Source organism: Musca autumnalis, unplaced genomic scaffold (genome assembly GCF_047663935.1).
Source record: "Musca autumnalis isolate F117 unplaced genomic scaffold, ASM4766393v1 scaffold_3, whole genome shotgun sequence".
NCBI classification, from domain to species: domain Eukaryota; kingdom Metazoa; phylum Arthropoda; class Insecta; order Diptera; family Muscidae; genus Musca; species Musca autumnalis.
In genome coordinates this window covers 30,521,388-30,538,087 of record NW_027411866.1, presented here as the reverse complement: position 1 = coordinate 30,538,087, position 16,700 = coordinate 30,521,388, and the positions used below count along the sequence as shown (strand labels likewise).

Below are 16,700 nucleotides of genomic sequence, written 5' to 3'. Positions count from 1 at the left end.
GTTAACTAATAGAAAGAAACATTTCGATAAAATTTCAATTAAAATGTAAATTCGTATTGATTAAGAGAAAATTGAAAATGTATCACAAAATGCATTCATTCATTAACACCTCATTTCAAAATGTTTACTCTGACAACACCAAAGGTTTGCAAAGTTATTAAATTTATATTTGGTTTCATGCAAGACACATTTATATAAGATAGATGCATCAATTACAACAACTAACAAATTTACAAAAACAACATTGTTATTGAAAATTAATTGTCAAAGAAAATATTGAATAATACGGTCGTTCTGAAAATTTTCTCAGAAAAATATAAACACATTTTGAAAATCCTCTAAAATAGAAAAAATTTGAATCAAAATGTAAATATAAAGCACTCAGAACTTTCGTAGGTCATTTTTACTACACGGTTACAATGAAAAGAAGTATTTTTTGGTGGCGAATTTCGAAGTTTCAAATTTAATGAGTAGACCAGTTACAGTTTTAAAACCAAATTTACAAAAAAAAAGTAAAAATACAGCTGATTGTCACTTCTACCTTATATAAATGTGCCTTGGTTTCATGATGATGATAATAATAGGTGTGTGTAGCTGTGTTTCTTCACATCTACAGAAGAAGGTTTAAATAAATATGAGGACTTCTCCGTTCCATACAATCATACTGTAATAGAAGCACAGTTGTATAATTGATAACATAAAGTGGTAATTAATTTTATGGCTAAAGTAGAATGACAATGGATACGAAGTAATTAGCATAGAGCATACAACAGTAAATGTATATTGCAATCAATATAAACCTTTCTAATTGTAATATACATTTACCGATATATGGGTTAGATATCGAAAATTATCGATAACGACATTTATACTTAAAACAGTTTGTCTATAACAATATTTCTAATGGGAAAATGTTCGATAACGACATTTTTGTATGAGAAAGTGTCGATAACAATTAAGAAATGTTGTCGATAACAACTACTCAACATAGAAATGCTGTCCGATAGTAGAGGAGAGATGAGGACTCAGCTTTTAGGTGCGACATATAGCGGCATAGCGAAGACACAAACCAAAAGTATGTGTTACCAACAGTGTTGCCAACGCTATAGTACAGACCAAATCCAAAAGTTGAATATCAGTTATGTTCAGCTATTGACATCTAGATGGCGCACCTAAAAAGCTGAGTCCTCATCTTTCCTCTACTTCCGATTGACAGCTATTCGACATGGAAAAACAGTCAACGACATTTATAATTTTTGCTCTATTCCAGAACCTGCAGGAAGCTTCTATTTTTTACGATAACATTTTTTCCTTTATGTTATCGAAAAAAATAGTAAAAATTAGTAGATTCTTGCAGTACTGGAACAGACCATTTAATAGAACGTTGTCAATAACAACAAGTCTACGTAGAAATATTTTCGATAACATCTATTCCAAATAGAAATATATTCGATAAGATGAATTCTGTATAAAAAAGTTGACAATATAATTTCTTTTTTAAAATTAATGTCATGTTTTAAAATAATCCCGAGTTGAATTTAATGTCATAATGACATTTTCTTCCAAACTTACATTTTTGTTTTATTTTCTTCTTGCTTTCTTACTTCGTAAAATAAAAAGCACAAAGAGGCTACTTAACATTTAATATGCTTACAAGTGTCCATTACCGTGTACTTTTAGTATAAGAGACTATCAAATCTTTTGCATCTCCAGTCAGGACCATTGACATTGGCATTATGTCCATTAGAATCATAGAGATGGAATATTATGACCATAATTAGTGTTGTTTACATTAATTATTTTACATTCTCTTGTGTGTTTCAAATTCTTTGTTTGAAGTACTGTGAATGAAATTATTTGCAGTTTCATTTGAAATTGACAGCAAACTTTTCTTTACTTAAAGGGATGCCAGTAACAAATTGTTTGTTAATATTTTATTTATTTATAAAAATAATAACGTTTTTCTATAGAAAGGTTTTCGATAACAACATTTTTCTAAACACATAGTCCATATTTATATTAGGCAATTTTCCTTGCGGCAATTGTCAGTTTGAAGGAGAGAGAGAGGTGAGGCATATTGTAATCCTTTGCCTCACAACACCATCTCTCACCTACAAACTGACAATTGCCGCAAGGAAAATTGCCTAATATAAATATGGACATACTGTCGATAATAGTTATTTTATACAGAAATGTTATCGATAACTTACATTGTCGGAAGAAAAGTTATTAAAAAAACTTAACTAAAGAACTGTTGTTGATAGTCTCGTAGAAAAGTTGTCGATTATACAAATGTTCTGAGAGAACAATTAACGATAACAATTTTTCCTACAGAAAAGTTCCCAATAACAACCAATTTCAATAGAAAAGTTGTCGATAACAAACTTTTTCTATAGAAAAGTTGTCGCTAAAAAACTTTATCTATAGAAAAGTTGGCCATAATATACTTTTTCTATAGAAAAGTTGTCGATAACAAACTTTTTCTATAGAAAAGTTGTCGATAACAAACTTTTTCTATAGAAAAGTTGTCGATAACAAACTTTTTCTATAGAAAATTTGTCGATAACGCGTTTGTTCTACAAAAAAAGTTGTCGATAAAACACTTTTTCTATTGAAAAGTTGTCGATAACAAACTTTATCTATAGAAAAGTTGGCGATAATATACTTTTTCTATAGAAAAGTTGTCGATAACAAAATTTTTCTATAGAAAAGTTGTAGATAACAAGCTTTTTTCTATAAAAACGTTTTCATTAACAAACTTTTTCTACAGAAAAGTTTTCGATAACAAATGTCTTCTATAGAAAAGTTTTCGATAATAAACTTCTTCTATAGAATAGTTTTCGATAACAAACATTTTCTATAGAAAAGTTGTCGATAACAAACTTTATCTATAGAAAAGTTGACGATAACAAACCTATTCTATAGAAAAGATTTCGATAACAAACTTTTTTTTAAAGAGAATTTGTCGATAACAAACTTTTTCTATAGATAAGTTGTCGATAACACACATTTTGTAAACAAAAAAATTGTCAATAGCACAAATTTTTTAAAAAAAAGTTGTCGATAACAAAAATTTTCTAAAGAAAAGTCGTCGATAACAAATTTATTTATAGGAAGGTTGTTAAAAACAAACTTTTTCTACAGAAAAGTTATCAATAACAAACTTTTTCCTTAGAATAGTTGTCGATAACAAACTTTTTCTATAGAAATGTTGTCGATAACAAACATTTTCTATAGAAAATTTGTCGATAACAAATTTTTCTATAGGTAGGTTGTTAATAACAAAATTTTTTTATACAAAAGTTGTCGATAACAAGCTTTTTCTATAGAAAAATTGTCGATAACAAGCTTTTTCTATACAAAAGTTGTCGATAACAAACTTTTTCCTTATAAAAATTGTCGATGACAAACTTTTTCTGTAGGAAGGTTGTTAATAACAAACTCTTTCTATAGAAAAGTTGTCAATAACAAACTTTTTCCATAGAAAAGTTGTCGATAACAAACTTTTTCTATAGAAAAGTTGTCGATGACAAACTTTCTCTATAGAAAATTTGTCAATAACAAACGTTCTCTATAGAAATGATGTCGATAATAAACTTTCTCTATGGAAAACCTGTCGATAACAAACTTTCTCTATAGAAAAGTTGTCGACAACAAACTTTTTCTATAAAAAGGTTGTCGATAACAAGCCTTCTCTATAGAAAAGTTGTCGATAACAAACTTTTTCTATAGAAAAGTTGTCGATAACAAACTTTTTCTATAAAAAAGTTGTCGATAACAAACTTTTTCTATAGAAAAGTTGTCGATAACAAACTTTTTCTATAGAAAAGTTGTCGATAACAAATATTTTATAAAGAAAAGTTGTCGATGACAAAGTTGTGCTACAGAAAACTTGTTGATGACAAAGTTTTGCTATAGAGAAGTTGTCGATAATAAACTTTTTCTATAGAAAAGTTGTCGATAAAAACCTATTTCTATAGAAAATTTGTCGATTACAAACTTTTTCTATACAAAAGTTGTCGATAACAAAGTTTTTCTATAGAAAAGTTGTCGATAACAAACTTTTTCTATAGAAAAGTTGTCGATAACATGATTTTTCTATAGAAAAATTGTCGATTACAAGCTTTTTCTATGCAAAAGTTGTAGATAACAAACTTTTTCTGTAGGAAGGTTGTTAATAACAAACTTTTTCTATAGAAAAGTTGTAGATAACAAATTTTTCTATAGAATGATTGTTAATTAAGTTAAATTTTTCTATAGAGAAGTTGTCGACAACAAACTTTTTCTATAGAAAAGTTGTCGATAAAAACCTATTTCTATAGAAAATTTGTCGATAACAAAATTTATCTATAGAAAAGTTATCAATAACAAAATTTTTCTATAGAAAAGTTGTCGATAACAAACTTTTTCTTTATAAAAATTGTCGATGACAAACTTTTGCTGTAGGAAGGTTGTTAATAACAAACACTTTCTATAGAAAAATTGTCAATAACAAACGTTCTCTATAGAAAAGTTGTCGATAATAAACTTTCTCTATGGAAAACCTGTCGATAACAAACTTTCTCTATAGAAAAGTTGCCGACAACAAACTTTTTCTATAAAAAGGTTGTCGATAACAAGTCTTCTCTATAGAAAAGTTGTCGATAACAAACTTTTTCTATAGAAAAGTTGTCGATAACAAACTTTTTCTATAGAAAAGTTGACGATAACAAACTTTTTCTATAGAAAAGTTGTCGATAACAAACTTTTTCTATAGAAAAGTTGTCGATAACAAACTTTTTCTATAGAAAAGTTGTCGATAACAAACATCTATTCCAAATAGAAATATATTCGATAAGATGAATTCTGTATAAAAAAGTTGACAATATAATTTCTTTTTTAAAATTAATGTCATGTTTTAAAATAATCCCGAGTTGAATTTAATGTCATAATGACATTTTCTTCCAAACTTACATTTTTGTTTTATTTTCTTCTTGCTTTCTTACTTCGTAAAATAAAAAGCACAAAGAGGCTACTTAACATTTAATATGCTTACAAGTGTCCATTACCGTGTACTTTTAGTATAAGAGACTATCAAATCTTTTGCATCTCCAGTCAGGACCATTGACATTGGCATTATGTCCATTAGAATCATAGAGATGGAATATTATGACCATAATTAGTGTTGTTTACATTAATTATTTTACATTCTCTTGTGTGTTTCAAATTCTTTGTTTGAAGTACTGTGAATGAAATTATTTGCAGTTTCATTTGAAATTGACAGCAAACTTTTCTTTACTTAAAGGGATGCCAGTAACAAATTGTTTGTTAATATTTTATTTATTTATAAAAATAATAACGTTTTTCTATAGAAAGGTTTTCGATAACAACATTTTTCTAAACACATAGTCCATATTTATATTAGGCAATTTTCCTTGCGGCAATTGTCAGTTTGAAGGAGAGAGAGAGGTGAGGCATATTGTAATCCTTTGCCTCACAACACCATCTCTCACCTACAAACTGACAATTGCCGCAAGGAAAATTGCCTAATATAAATATGGACATACTGTCGATAATAGTTATTTTATACAGAAATGTTATCGATAACTTACATTGTCGGAAGAAAAGTTATTAAAAAAACTTAACTAAAGAACTGTTGTTGATAGTCTCGTAGAAAAGTTGTCGATTATACAAATGTTCTGAGAGAACAATTAACGATAACAATTTTTCCTACAGAAAAGTTCCCAATAACAACCAATTTCAATAGAAAAGTTGTCGATAACAAACTTTTTCTATAGAAAAGTTGTCGCTAAAAAACTTTATCTATAGAAAAGTTGGCCATAATATACTTTTTCTATAGAAAAGTTGTCGATAACAAACTTTTTCTATAGAAAAGTTGTCGATAACAAACTTTTTCTATAGAAAAGTTGTCGATAACAAACTTTTTCTATAGAAAATTTGTCGATAACGCGTTTGTTCTACAAAAAAAGTTGTCGATAAAACACTTTTTCTATTGAAAAGTTGTCGATAACAAACTTTATCTATAGAAAAGTTGGCGATAATATACTTTTTCTATAGAAAAGTTGTCGATAACAAAATTTTTCTATAGAAAAGTTGTAGATAACAAGCTTTTTTCTATAAAAACGTTTTCATTAACAAACTTTTTCTACAGAAAAGTTTTCGATAACAAATGTCTTCTATAGAAAAGTTTTCGATAATAAACTTCTTCTATAGAATAGTTTTCGATAACAAACATTTTCTATAGAAAAGTTGTCGATAACAAACTTTATCTATAGAAAAGTTGACGATAACAAACCTATTCTATAGAAAAGATTTCGATAACAAACTTTTTTTTAAAGAGAATTTGTCGATAACAAACTTTTTCTATAGATAAGTTGTCGATAACACACATTTTGTAAACAAAAAAATTGTCAATAGCACAAATTTTTTAAAAAAAAGTTGTCGATAACAAAAATTTTCTAAAGAAAAGTCGTCGATAACAAATTTATTTATAGGAAGGTTGTTAAAAACAAACTTTTTCTACAGAAAAGTTATCAATAACAAACTTTTTCCTTAGAATAGTTGTCGATAACAAACTTTTTCTATAGAAATGTTGTCGATAACAAACATTTTCTATAGAAAATTTGTCGATAACAAATTTTTCTATAGGTAGGTTGTTAATAACAAAATTTTTTTATACAAAAGTTGTCGATAACAAGCTTTTTCTATAGAAAAATTGTCGATAACAAGCTTTTTCTATACAAAAGTTGTCGATAACAAACTTTTTCCTTATAAAAATTGTCGATGACAAACTTTTTCTGTAGGAAGGTTGTTAATAACAAACTCTTTCTATAGAAAAGTTGTCAATAACAAACTTTTTCCATAGAAAAGTTGTCGATAACAAACTTTTTCTATAGAAAAGTTGTCGATGACAAACTTTCTCTATAGAAAATTTGTCAATAACAAACGTTCTCTATAGAAATGATGTCGATAATAAACTTTCTCTATGGAAAACCTGTCGATAACAAACTTTCTCTATAGAAAAGTTGTCGACAACAAACTTTTTCTATAAAAAGGTTGTCGATAACAAGCCTTCTCTATAGAAAAGTTGTCGATAACAAACTTTTTCTATAGAAAAGTTGTCGATAACAAACTTTTTCTATAAAAAAGTTGTCGATAACAAACTTTTTCTATAGAAAAGTTGTCGATAACAAACTTTTTCTATAGAAAAGTTGTCGATAACAAATATTTTATAAAGAAAAGTTGTCGATGACAAAGTTGTGCTACAGAAAACTTGTTGATGACAAAGTTTTGCTATAGAGAAGTTGTCGATAATAAACTTTTTCTATAGAAAAGTTGTCGATAAAAACCTATTTCTATAGAAAATTTGTCGATTACAAACTTTTTCTATACAAAAGTTGTCGATAACAAAGTTTTTCTATAGAAAAGTTGTCGATAACAAACTTTTTCTATAGAAAAGTTGTCGATAACATGATTTTTCTATAGAAAAATTGTCGATTACAAGCTTTTTCTATGCAAAAGTTGTAGATAACAAACTTTTTCTGTAGGAAGGTTGTTAATAACAAACTTTTTCTATAGAAAAGTTGTAGATAACAAATTTTTCTATAGAATGATTGTTAATTAAGTTAAATTTTTCTATAGAGAAGTTGTCGACAACAAACTTTTTCTATAGAAAAGTTGTCGATAAAAACCTATTTCTATAGAAAATTTGTCGATAACAAAATTTATCTATAGAAAAGTTATCAATAACAAAATTTTTCTATAGAAAAGTTGTCGATAACAAACTTTTTCTTTATAAAAATTGTCGATGACAAACTTTTGCTGTAGGAAGGTTGTTAATAACAAACACTTTCTATAGAAAAATTGTCAATAACAAACGTTCTCTATAGAAAAGTTGTCGATAATAAACTTTCTCTATGGAAAACCTGTCGATAACAAACTTTCTCTATAGAAAAGTTGCCGACAACAAACTTTTTCTATAAAAAGGTTGTCGATAACAAGTCTTCTCTATAGAAAAGTTGTCGATAACAAACTTTTTCTATAGAAAAGTTGTCGATAACAAACTTTTTCTATAGAAAAGTTGACGATAACAAACTTTTTCTATAGAAAAGTTGTCGATAACAAACTTTTTCTATAGAAAAGTTGTCGATAACAAACTTTTTCTATAGAAAAGTTGTCGATAACAAACTTTTTCTATAGAAAAGTTGTCGATAACAAATATTTTATAAAGAAAAGTTGTCGATGACAAAGTTGTGCTACAGAAAACTTGTTGATGGCAAAGTTTTTCTATAGAGAAGTTGTCGATAATAAACTTTTTCTATAGAAAAGTTGTCGATAAAAACCTATTTCTATAGAAAATTTGTCAATTACAAACTTTTTCTATACAAAAGTTGTCGATAACAAAGTTTTTCTATAGAAAAGTTGTCGATAACAAACTTTTTCTATAGAAAAGTTGTCGATAACATGATTTTTCAATAGAAAAATTGTCGATTACAAGCTTTTTCTACGCAAAAGTTGTAGATAACAAACTTTTTCTGTAGTAAGGTTGTTAATAACAAACTTTTTCTATAGAAAATTTGTCGATAACAAACTTTATCTATAGAAAAGTTATCAATAACGAAATTTTTCTATAGAAAAGTTGTCGATAACAAACTTTTTCTTTATAAAAATTGTCGATGACAAACTTTTTCTGTAGGAAGGTTGTTAATAACACTTTCTATAGAAAAATTGTCAATAACAAACGTTCTCTATAGAAAAGTTGTCGATAATAAACTTTCTCTATGGAAAACCTGTCGATAACAAACTTTCTCTATAGAAAAGTTGCCGACAACAAACTTTTTCTATAAAAAGGTTGTCGATAACAAGTCTTCTCTATAGAAAAGTTGTCGATAACAAACTTTTTCTATAGAAAAGTTGTCGATAACAAACTTTTTCTATAGAAAAGTTGTCGATAACAAACTTTTTCTATAGAAAAGTTGTCGATAACAAATATTTTATAAAGAAAAGTTGTCGATGACAAAGTTGTGCTACAGAAAACTTGTTGATGACAAAGTTTTTCTATAGAGAAGTTGTCGATAATAAACTTTTTCTATAGAAAAGTTGTCGATAAAAACCTATTTCTATAGAAAATTTGTCAATTACAAACTTTTTCTATACAAAAGTTGTCGATAACAAAGTTTTTCTATAGAAAAGTTGTCGATAACAAACTTTTTCTATAGAAAAGTTGTCGATAACATGATTTTTCAATAGAAAAATTGTCGATTACAAGCTTTTTCTACGCAAAAGTTTTAGATAACAAACTTTTTCTGTAGTAAGGTTGTTAATAACAAACTTTTTCTATAGAAAAGTTGTAGATAACAAATTTTTCTATAGAATGATTGTTAATTAAGTTAAATTTTTCTATAGAGAAGTTGTCGACAACAAACTTTTTCTATAGAAAAGTTGTCGATAAAAACCTATTTCTATAGAAAATTTGTCGATAACAAACTTTATCTATAGAAAAGTTATCAATAACGAAATTTTTCTATAGAAAAGTTGTCGATAACAAACTTTTTCTTTATAAAAATTGTCGATGACAAACTTTTTCTGTAGGAAGGTTGTTAATAACAAACACTTTCTATAGAAAAATTGTCAATAACAAACGTTCTCTATAGAAAAGTTGTCGATAATAAACTTTCTCTATGGAAAACCTGTCGATAACAAACTTTCTCTATAGAAAAGTTGCCGACAACAAACTTTTTCTATAAAAAGGTTGTCGATAACAAACCTTCTCTATAGAAAGTTGTCGATAAAAAACTTTTTCTATTGAAAAGTTGTCGATAACAAATATTTTATAAAGAAAAGTTGTCGATGACAAAGTTTTGCTACAGAAAACTTGTTGATGACAAGTTTTTCTCTAGAGAAGTTGTCGATAACAAACTTTTTCTATAGAAAAGTTGTCGATAAAAACCTATTTCTATAGAAAATTTGTCGATAACAAACTTTTTCTATACAAAAGTTGTCGATAACAAAATTTTTCTATAGAAAAGTTGTCGATAAAATGTTTTTCTATAGAGAATTGTCAATAACAAACGTCTTCTGCAGAAAAGTTATCGTTAACATACTTTTTCAATAGACAAGTTTTCAATAAAAAAAAAAACTTTTTCTATAGAAAATTTGTTGATAAAAATCATTTGCTGTAGAAAAGTTGTCGATAAAAATCTTTTTCTGTAGAAAAGTTGTCGATAACAAACTTTTTCTATAGAAAAGTTGTAGATAACGAACTTTATCTATAGAAAAGTTGTCGATAACAAACTTTTTCTATAGAAAAATTGTCGAGAACCATCTATTTCTGTAGGAAAGTTGTCGATAACAAACTTTTTCTAAAGAAAAGTTGTCGATAAAAGCATTTTCCTATAGGAACAATTTTGATAACTACCTATTTCTATAAAAAAAAATGTCATTAACAACCTTTGTATAGAAAAGTAATCAATAGCAAGCTTTTCTCATAAAAAAACTTATCGATAACAACTTTCTTTGCCTAATAGTCGTGCTCAAATTCTCATTATCCTCTCCTCCTTTGTCATAATGTACTTGCTCTTCTCTGTTTGTATCTCGTTAAATTGAAATTAGATTGCATCTGATGCCAAAACAAATACAATTTTCTATCTTTGTTTAATATTCTCACATCAATCCAACTAACATTCATTGACTGATGATACCCAGCCAAAGTCTATTCAATTCTATGTTTCTCATTTCATTTATCATAACAACATTTTCATCAAGTATGCTGGCCTACTTGGTGCTGCTGCTACCACTAACGATGATGCTCCTGATGATGATATTGGGCATATAATTGCTTTGTTTTTTCAAAGCACAATTTGAAATTGCTTTGGATAATGGGAATTCAAGCAATAGATAATGGTACGTACCATTGATTCAATTCCATGACAAAGGATGTGAATTTTCCTGAATAAGTTATAAATATTATGATTTTATGCCATTGGGCCACTTGAAATAGCTATTATTACAAAACTGTATTCTTCTTCATGCGAATCGATATAATATTTGAACAATATTTTGAACAACGTTTATTTTGGGTTGACCTACAACTGCCCAACAAAACAAAAATTGAATAAAATATTTTATTCAAACCTATAATCAATAGAATTATTGGATATCAATACGTACATGTGTATGTAAATGTGTGTGTGTTTGTTGGCATGGTGGTCAAATGTGTGTGAGTGCATGTTTTTCCGCTTAAATATTATCACGGAAGTATTTTTAAAAATGTAACGGATGTTAAATTGTAATCAAAACTGTAAATAATTGAAAAGGCCTGCATACTTTTAGAAGTAATTTGGGTGGTAGAACGAGAGGGAGAGAGGAAAACATGGCACAAAACGTTATTAGCAAAACTTTTCCATGCAACATTACATATAAAGTATCGACAACATATATATATATATTGTTATCAACAACTTTTCTATAAAGAATGGTTGTTGTCGATAAAAGTTCTAGATAGCATTGTTCTACATCGAATAGCTGTCATCGAAAGCTTTTCTATACAGTTGTTATCGACAACTGTTCTATATAGAATAGTTGTTATCGACAACTGTTCTATATAGAATAGTTGTTATCGACAACTGTTCTATATAGAATAGTTGTTATCGACAACTGTTCTATATAGAATAGTTGTTATCGACTACTGTTCTATATAGAATAGTTGTTATCGACAACTGTTCTATATAGAATAGTTGTTATCGACAACTGTTCTATATAGAATAGTTGTTATCGACAACTGTTCTATATAGAATAGTTGTTATCGACAACTGTTCTATATAGAATAGTTGTTATCGACAACTGTTCTATATAGAATAGTTGTTATCGACAACTGTTCTATATAGAATAGTTGTTATCGACAACTGTTCTATATAGAATAGTTGTTATCGACAACTGTTCTATATAGAATAGTTGTTATCGACAACTGTTCTATATAGAATAGTTGTTATCGACAACTGTTCTATATAGAATAGTTGTTATCGACAGCTGTTCTATATAGAATAGTTGTTATCGACAACTGTTCTATATAGAATAGTTGTTATCGACAGCTGTTCTATATAGAATAGTTGTTATCGACAACTGTTCTATATAGAATAGTTGTTATCGACAACTGTTCTATATAGAATAGTTGTTATCGACAACTGTTCTATATAGAATAGTTGTAATCCACAACTGTTCTATATAGAATAGTTGTAATCCACAACTGTTCTATATAGAATAGTTGTTATCGACAACTGTTCTATATAGAATAGTTGTTATCGACAACTGTTCTATATAGAATAGTTTTTGTCGACTAGAATAGCTGTTATCGACAACATTTCTATATAGAATAGTTGTTATGGACAACTTTTCTATATAGAATAGTTTTGATAGGCAACTTTTCTATATCGAATAGTTGTTATCGACAACTTTTCTATATCGTAAATTGTTATCGACAACTTTTCGTAATAGAATAGTTGTTATCGACATCTGTTCTATCGACAACTGTTCTATATAGAATAGTTGTTATCGACAACTGTTCTATATAGAATAGCTGTTATCGACAACTTTTCTATATAGAATAGTTGTTGTCGACTAGAATAGTTGTTATCGACAACCTTTCTGTATAGAACAGGTGTTATCGACAACATTTCTATATAGAATAGTTGTTATAGACAACTTTTCTTTATAGAATAGTTGTTATGGACAACTTTTTTTTATAGAGTAGTTGCTAAGGACAAATTTTCTTTATAGAATATAGAATAGTTGTTGTCGACTAGAATAGTTGTTATCAACAACCTTTCTGTATAGAATAGCTGTTATCGACAGCATTTCTATATAGAATAGTTGTTATCGACAACATTTCTATATAGAATAGTTGTTATCGACAACTTTTCTTTATAGAATAGTTGTTATCGACAACTTTTCTTTATGGAATAGTTTTGATAGGCAACTTTTCTATATCGAATAGTTGTTATCGACAACTTTTCGTTATAGAATAGTTGTTATCTACATTTTTTATATATAAAATATGTTATCGACCACTTATTTTTAGAAAAAAAAAATATTATCGATAACATTTTCTGAAAATAAATTTTGTTATCGACAAAATTTAGAAAAAATTACCCATTTCAATTCAAGATAAAAAATGTTCAACAGGTTTTCCCTGTTTCTTTGCAGATGCTGCAGACAGCCGCCTCTCTTATTGTCCAGGATGAGATGGTACCTCAAGCTGATGCCTTGAGGGGACAACCGCAATACGGCAAACCAAGCAGTGAAGGAGCTGGAAGTGGAACAGTAAAACGACGACCGGGTAATCGCAAACGCAAGCGTAGACCTCAGGTGGTAAATGAAGGTGGTAGTGAAGAAGAGGCTACAGTAGCAATCGCACCCCGTCCCACACCTTATTGGCGTGTTCCATCAAGTGAAGAAAATACCGAAGATGAGTTTAAGCCATTAGTAAGTCCAAGCGGTGTGGCAGAAAGAAGATCTGCAATTTCTCAAGCTGCGGGTGGAGGTGCTGGGAGAAGAAGGAAACCCACTACCATCAGAGAACCGTTTTCGGCCTTGGAAAAAGAACAAAAACTTTATGAATTGCGTAATACCAAAACTGGAACATCTGCAAACAAGGAAAACGGTCACTCCTCGGGCAATCGAAATTCCGAAAATGTCAAAAATATTTTGAAAAATAGCGGTGGCTTAAGTTTAAGTGAAATTTTGCAACAAAAGAATCTGTCACTCGATGATCTTCTCAAGGGTAAACAAAATGCCTTGCAAGCTCTGCAGACCACGGCCACTACAGTCAGCCACAACTCTACCAAAGATCAGGGTTCTCGTTATACGGCCAAACCCAAGTTTAAATTGAGTTCACCTTCGGTGAAACCTGCCGGGGACCATGAAGGCAAGGAACATTCAAAACTGACGGCCTTGCAGAAATTAAAATTATTTGGTTCTGCCTCTAGACCTGTGGGCTCCCAAGTGGGCTTGGTAGATCACTTGACAACAAGGAAAAAGGAGCCAAGCCCCTCTACCACCAGCACCACAACTACCACCACGGCAGCACCCACAACACGCATACCTTTATACAAGAAACTTCTGCATCAGAGATCTACCTTGAGGCCAGCTTTCTTGCTGAAAAATTCCCAGGCCACAGCTAGTGCGGAACCTGAACATGCCACCACCACCATGGCTATGGAACCAAATTCAAAAGAGGATGAAGATGATGATTTTGATGAAGACGATTTGGAAAATAGCACAACCACCATGGAAACCTGGGAATCTACCACCTGGAGAATGGACACAACCACAACACCACCTACCACAACCACAACACGACGACCTCTACCAACACAAATTACAGCAAAGCCCATAACCAAATTTAGCACTTTGAGAGAGCGGGCAAACTCCCTCAAGGAGTTAAGTTCAACACGCCGCATGCATTCAACAACGCGAGGCACAAGTAGAGCCTCACACCGTTTTACCACCACCAGCAGTACCACCGCACAGCCACCAATCACCACAACGTTTGTAAATCCGGCAACTACCACAACTCAGACAACAACCACTACAACCAAAACTTCGACAACAACCGCCAGCAGCAGCACCATGAATTTAACACCACGAGCCAACTTGAATCTCAACACCGATGATATTCGAGAGCGTATCCAAGAGACATTGCTTAAAAATCTTATCGAAAAAGAACAATCCTACAAAAAGCAAACCTATGCCTCCAAGGAGGCGGCGGAAGATGCAGATGATGATTTGGAAAATTTCTTTGAAGAAACGGTAAAGCCCAAAAACTCCAACCAGCTGGAAACTTCTACCATAACCACACGAATGAAACAGTATAGCTCAACAGTACCCAGCTCCACAACTATACCGCCATCTACCCAGCAAACTTCCAACATCATTCCCGATTATGATAATGTTGATGATCGCACAGATCTTTTGGAGCTAATTGAAGATCGTCGTTCGGGCAATAGACTCTTTAAAGTGCTCGAGCAACGTAACATGACATTGGATGAGTTAATTGAACACCGCAAGCGAGGTTCCAGTCAACTACACTTGGCCACAATTGTACAAACTCCCTCCCGCTATTATCCCGATAAGAAAGTTTTGCTACAGGACAACATGGATATTGTTACGGCCTTTGAAAATTTTCCCCATTTCAATTTATTGAATTTGAAAAGTGTCAAACCGGATGATATAAAAACCGATTCTCAAGGTTCCAGTTATTTTACATCGATTATTGACATCGAACCCACAGATGAGATCTTTAAGAATGGCAAAACATCACCTCAAGGCCTCACTGAAAAAGGTGCGTCCAACAGTTATCTTTATAATAATCGTGTGGATCGCAGACGTCAATTACGGGGTTCTTCCAGACATTTATATCGTGGTTATCCCAAAGTTAGGGAGGACAGGCAGTAAGCCAGGAAAAGAAAAGAAGAGGAAGAAAGTTATTTTGGGAGTCTTTGGAGGGAGATCTTTAATTTTCCTTTTTTAATTAACTTTCACATGGGAGCTGATGCTGCTGCTGCTGAGGCGGTTGTCAAATGTTGTCAAAACAAAACAAAAATATTGGCTTACGCAAATTCGAATTAAACATCGAAAATCCAAATTAACGAAATTAATTTTAAACTACATTTGGAAGCCGCTAAAGCAGCAGTAAGCTCTCATCTTCAAGATTTCTAATCACTAATACTAAGGCAAGTAAGTTTTTTTTTTTTATTTTCATATGATTCGAAGGACCAAAAACTTTAACTTTAGGGCCCTTTAAAAAAAGGTTTTTATCGGAACTGTACAAACTATAAACGATGTTGTTTTCTATAAGTTTTTCGACGAACAGAGAGCGCCTTTAACGACGAATAAAAGCGCTGCTTTATCGACAATAACAGGCGTGTTTTTAGCAACATGGTTAAACACATTTTTATCGACGAACTAAAGCGTGTCTTTGCTGACGAAAAGAAGCATGGTTTTATCGACCAAAAGAAGACCGTATTTATCGACAAATATAAGCTTCTTTTTATTGATGAGTAGCAAGGTAAATTTATAGAAGGTATATGCATGAATTCCAACAACTATCAAATTTACAAAAACAACATGGTTGTTATTGAAAATTAATTGTCAAAGAAAATATTGAATAATAGGGTCGTTCCAAAAATGTAACTCATTTTTGCTGTTACCGACAAAAATCGGTAAAATTAAATCACAAAATTATGACTAAGAACATAAAGAAACGTTGGCATCACTGTTTGTGTCGGTAGAGGCTAGCGACTACTTTTTATTTATCGTTAAATTACCGAAAAATTTCGTTAATTATCGAAATTATAAGCATTTTAATTTTACCGACAATTATCGATAACAGCAAAAATGAGTTACAGAATCCCACTACAGAACTGTCGTAGGTAATTTTTATTACACGTTTAGGAAGAGAAACAGTATTTTACGGTAACAAATTTCGATGTTTCAAATTTCTTGAGTAGACCCTATTACATTTTGAAAATTAAATTTACAAAAAAAGTAAGAGTACAGCTGATTGTCACTTCTACCTTCTATAAATATGCCTTGATGAGTAGGGAGTACACACTAACAGTCAAAACTGACAGTCAACGTACTTTAAGGACAATTTTCCGGCAAATAACAACCTTTATTTAGATAAAAACGTTCGAAATACAATA

The 16,700-nt window shown here is 30.3% G+C and overlaps 2 protein-coding genes across 3 annotated transcripts in view; one reads left to right on the top strand and one right to left on the bottom strand.

Moving 5' to 3' along the window:
* LOC141396601 (actin-histidine N-methyltransferase-like) overlaps positions 1 to 16,700 on the bottom strand; it is a 68,672-nt gene that overhangs the window by 27,104 nt on the left and 24,868 nt on the right. The gene's annotated exons all lie outside the window — the stretch shown is intronic.
* The window catches only part of LOC141396600 (uncharacterized), a 428,433-nt gene that overhangs the window by 401,970 nt on the left and 9,763 nt on the right, over positions 1 to 16,700 (top strand). For both annotated transcript variants that reach the window (XM_073972176.1, XM_073972177.1), the window contains one exon: positions 13,201 to 15,337. In XM_073972176.1, coding sequence (XP_073828277.1) covers positions 13,201 to 15,337 — 2,137 coding nt within the window. The remainder of the gene's footprint in view (positions 1 to 13,200; positions 15,338 to 16,700) is intronic.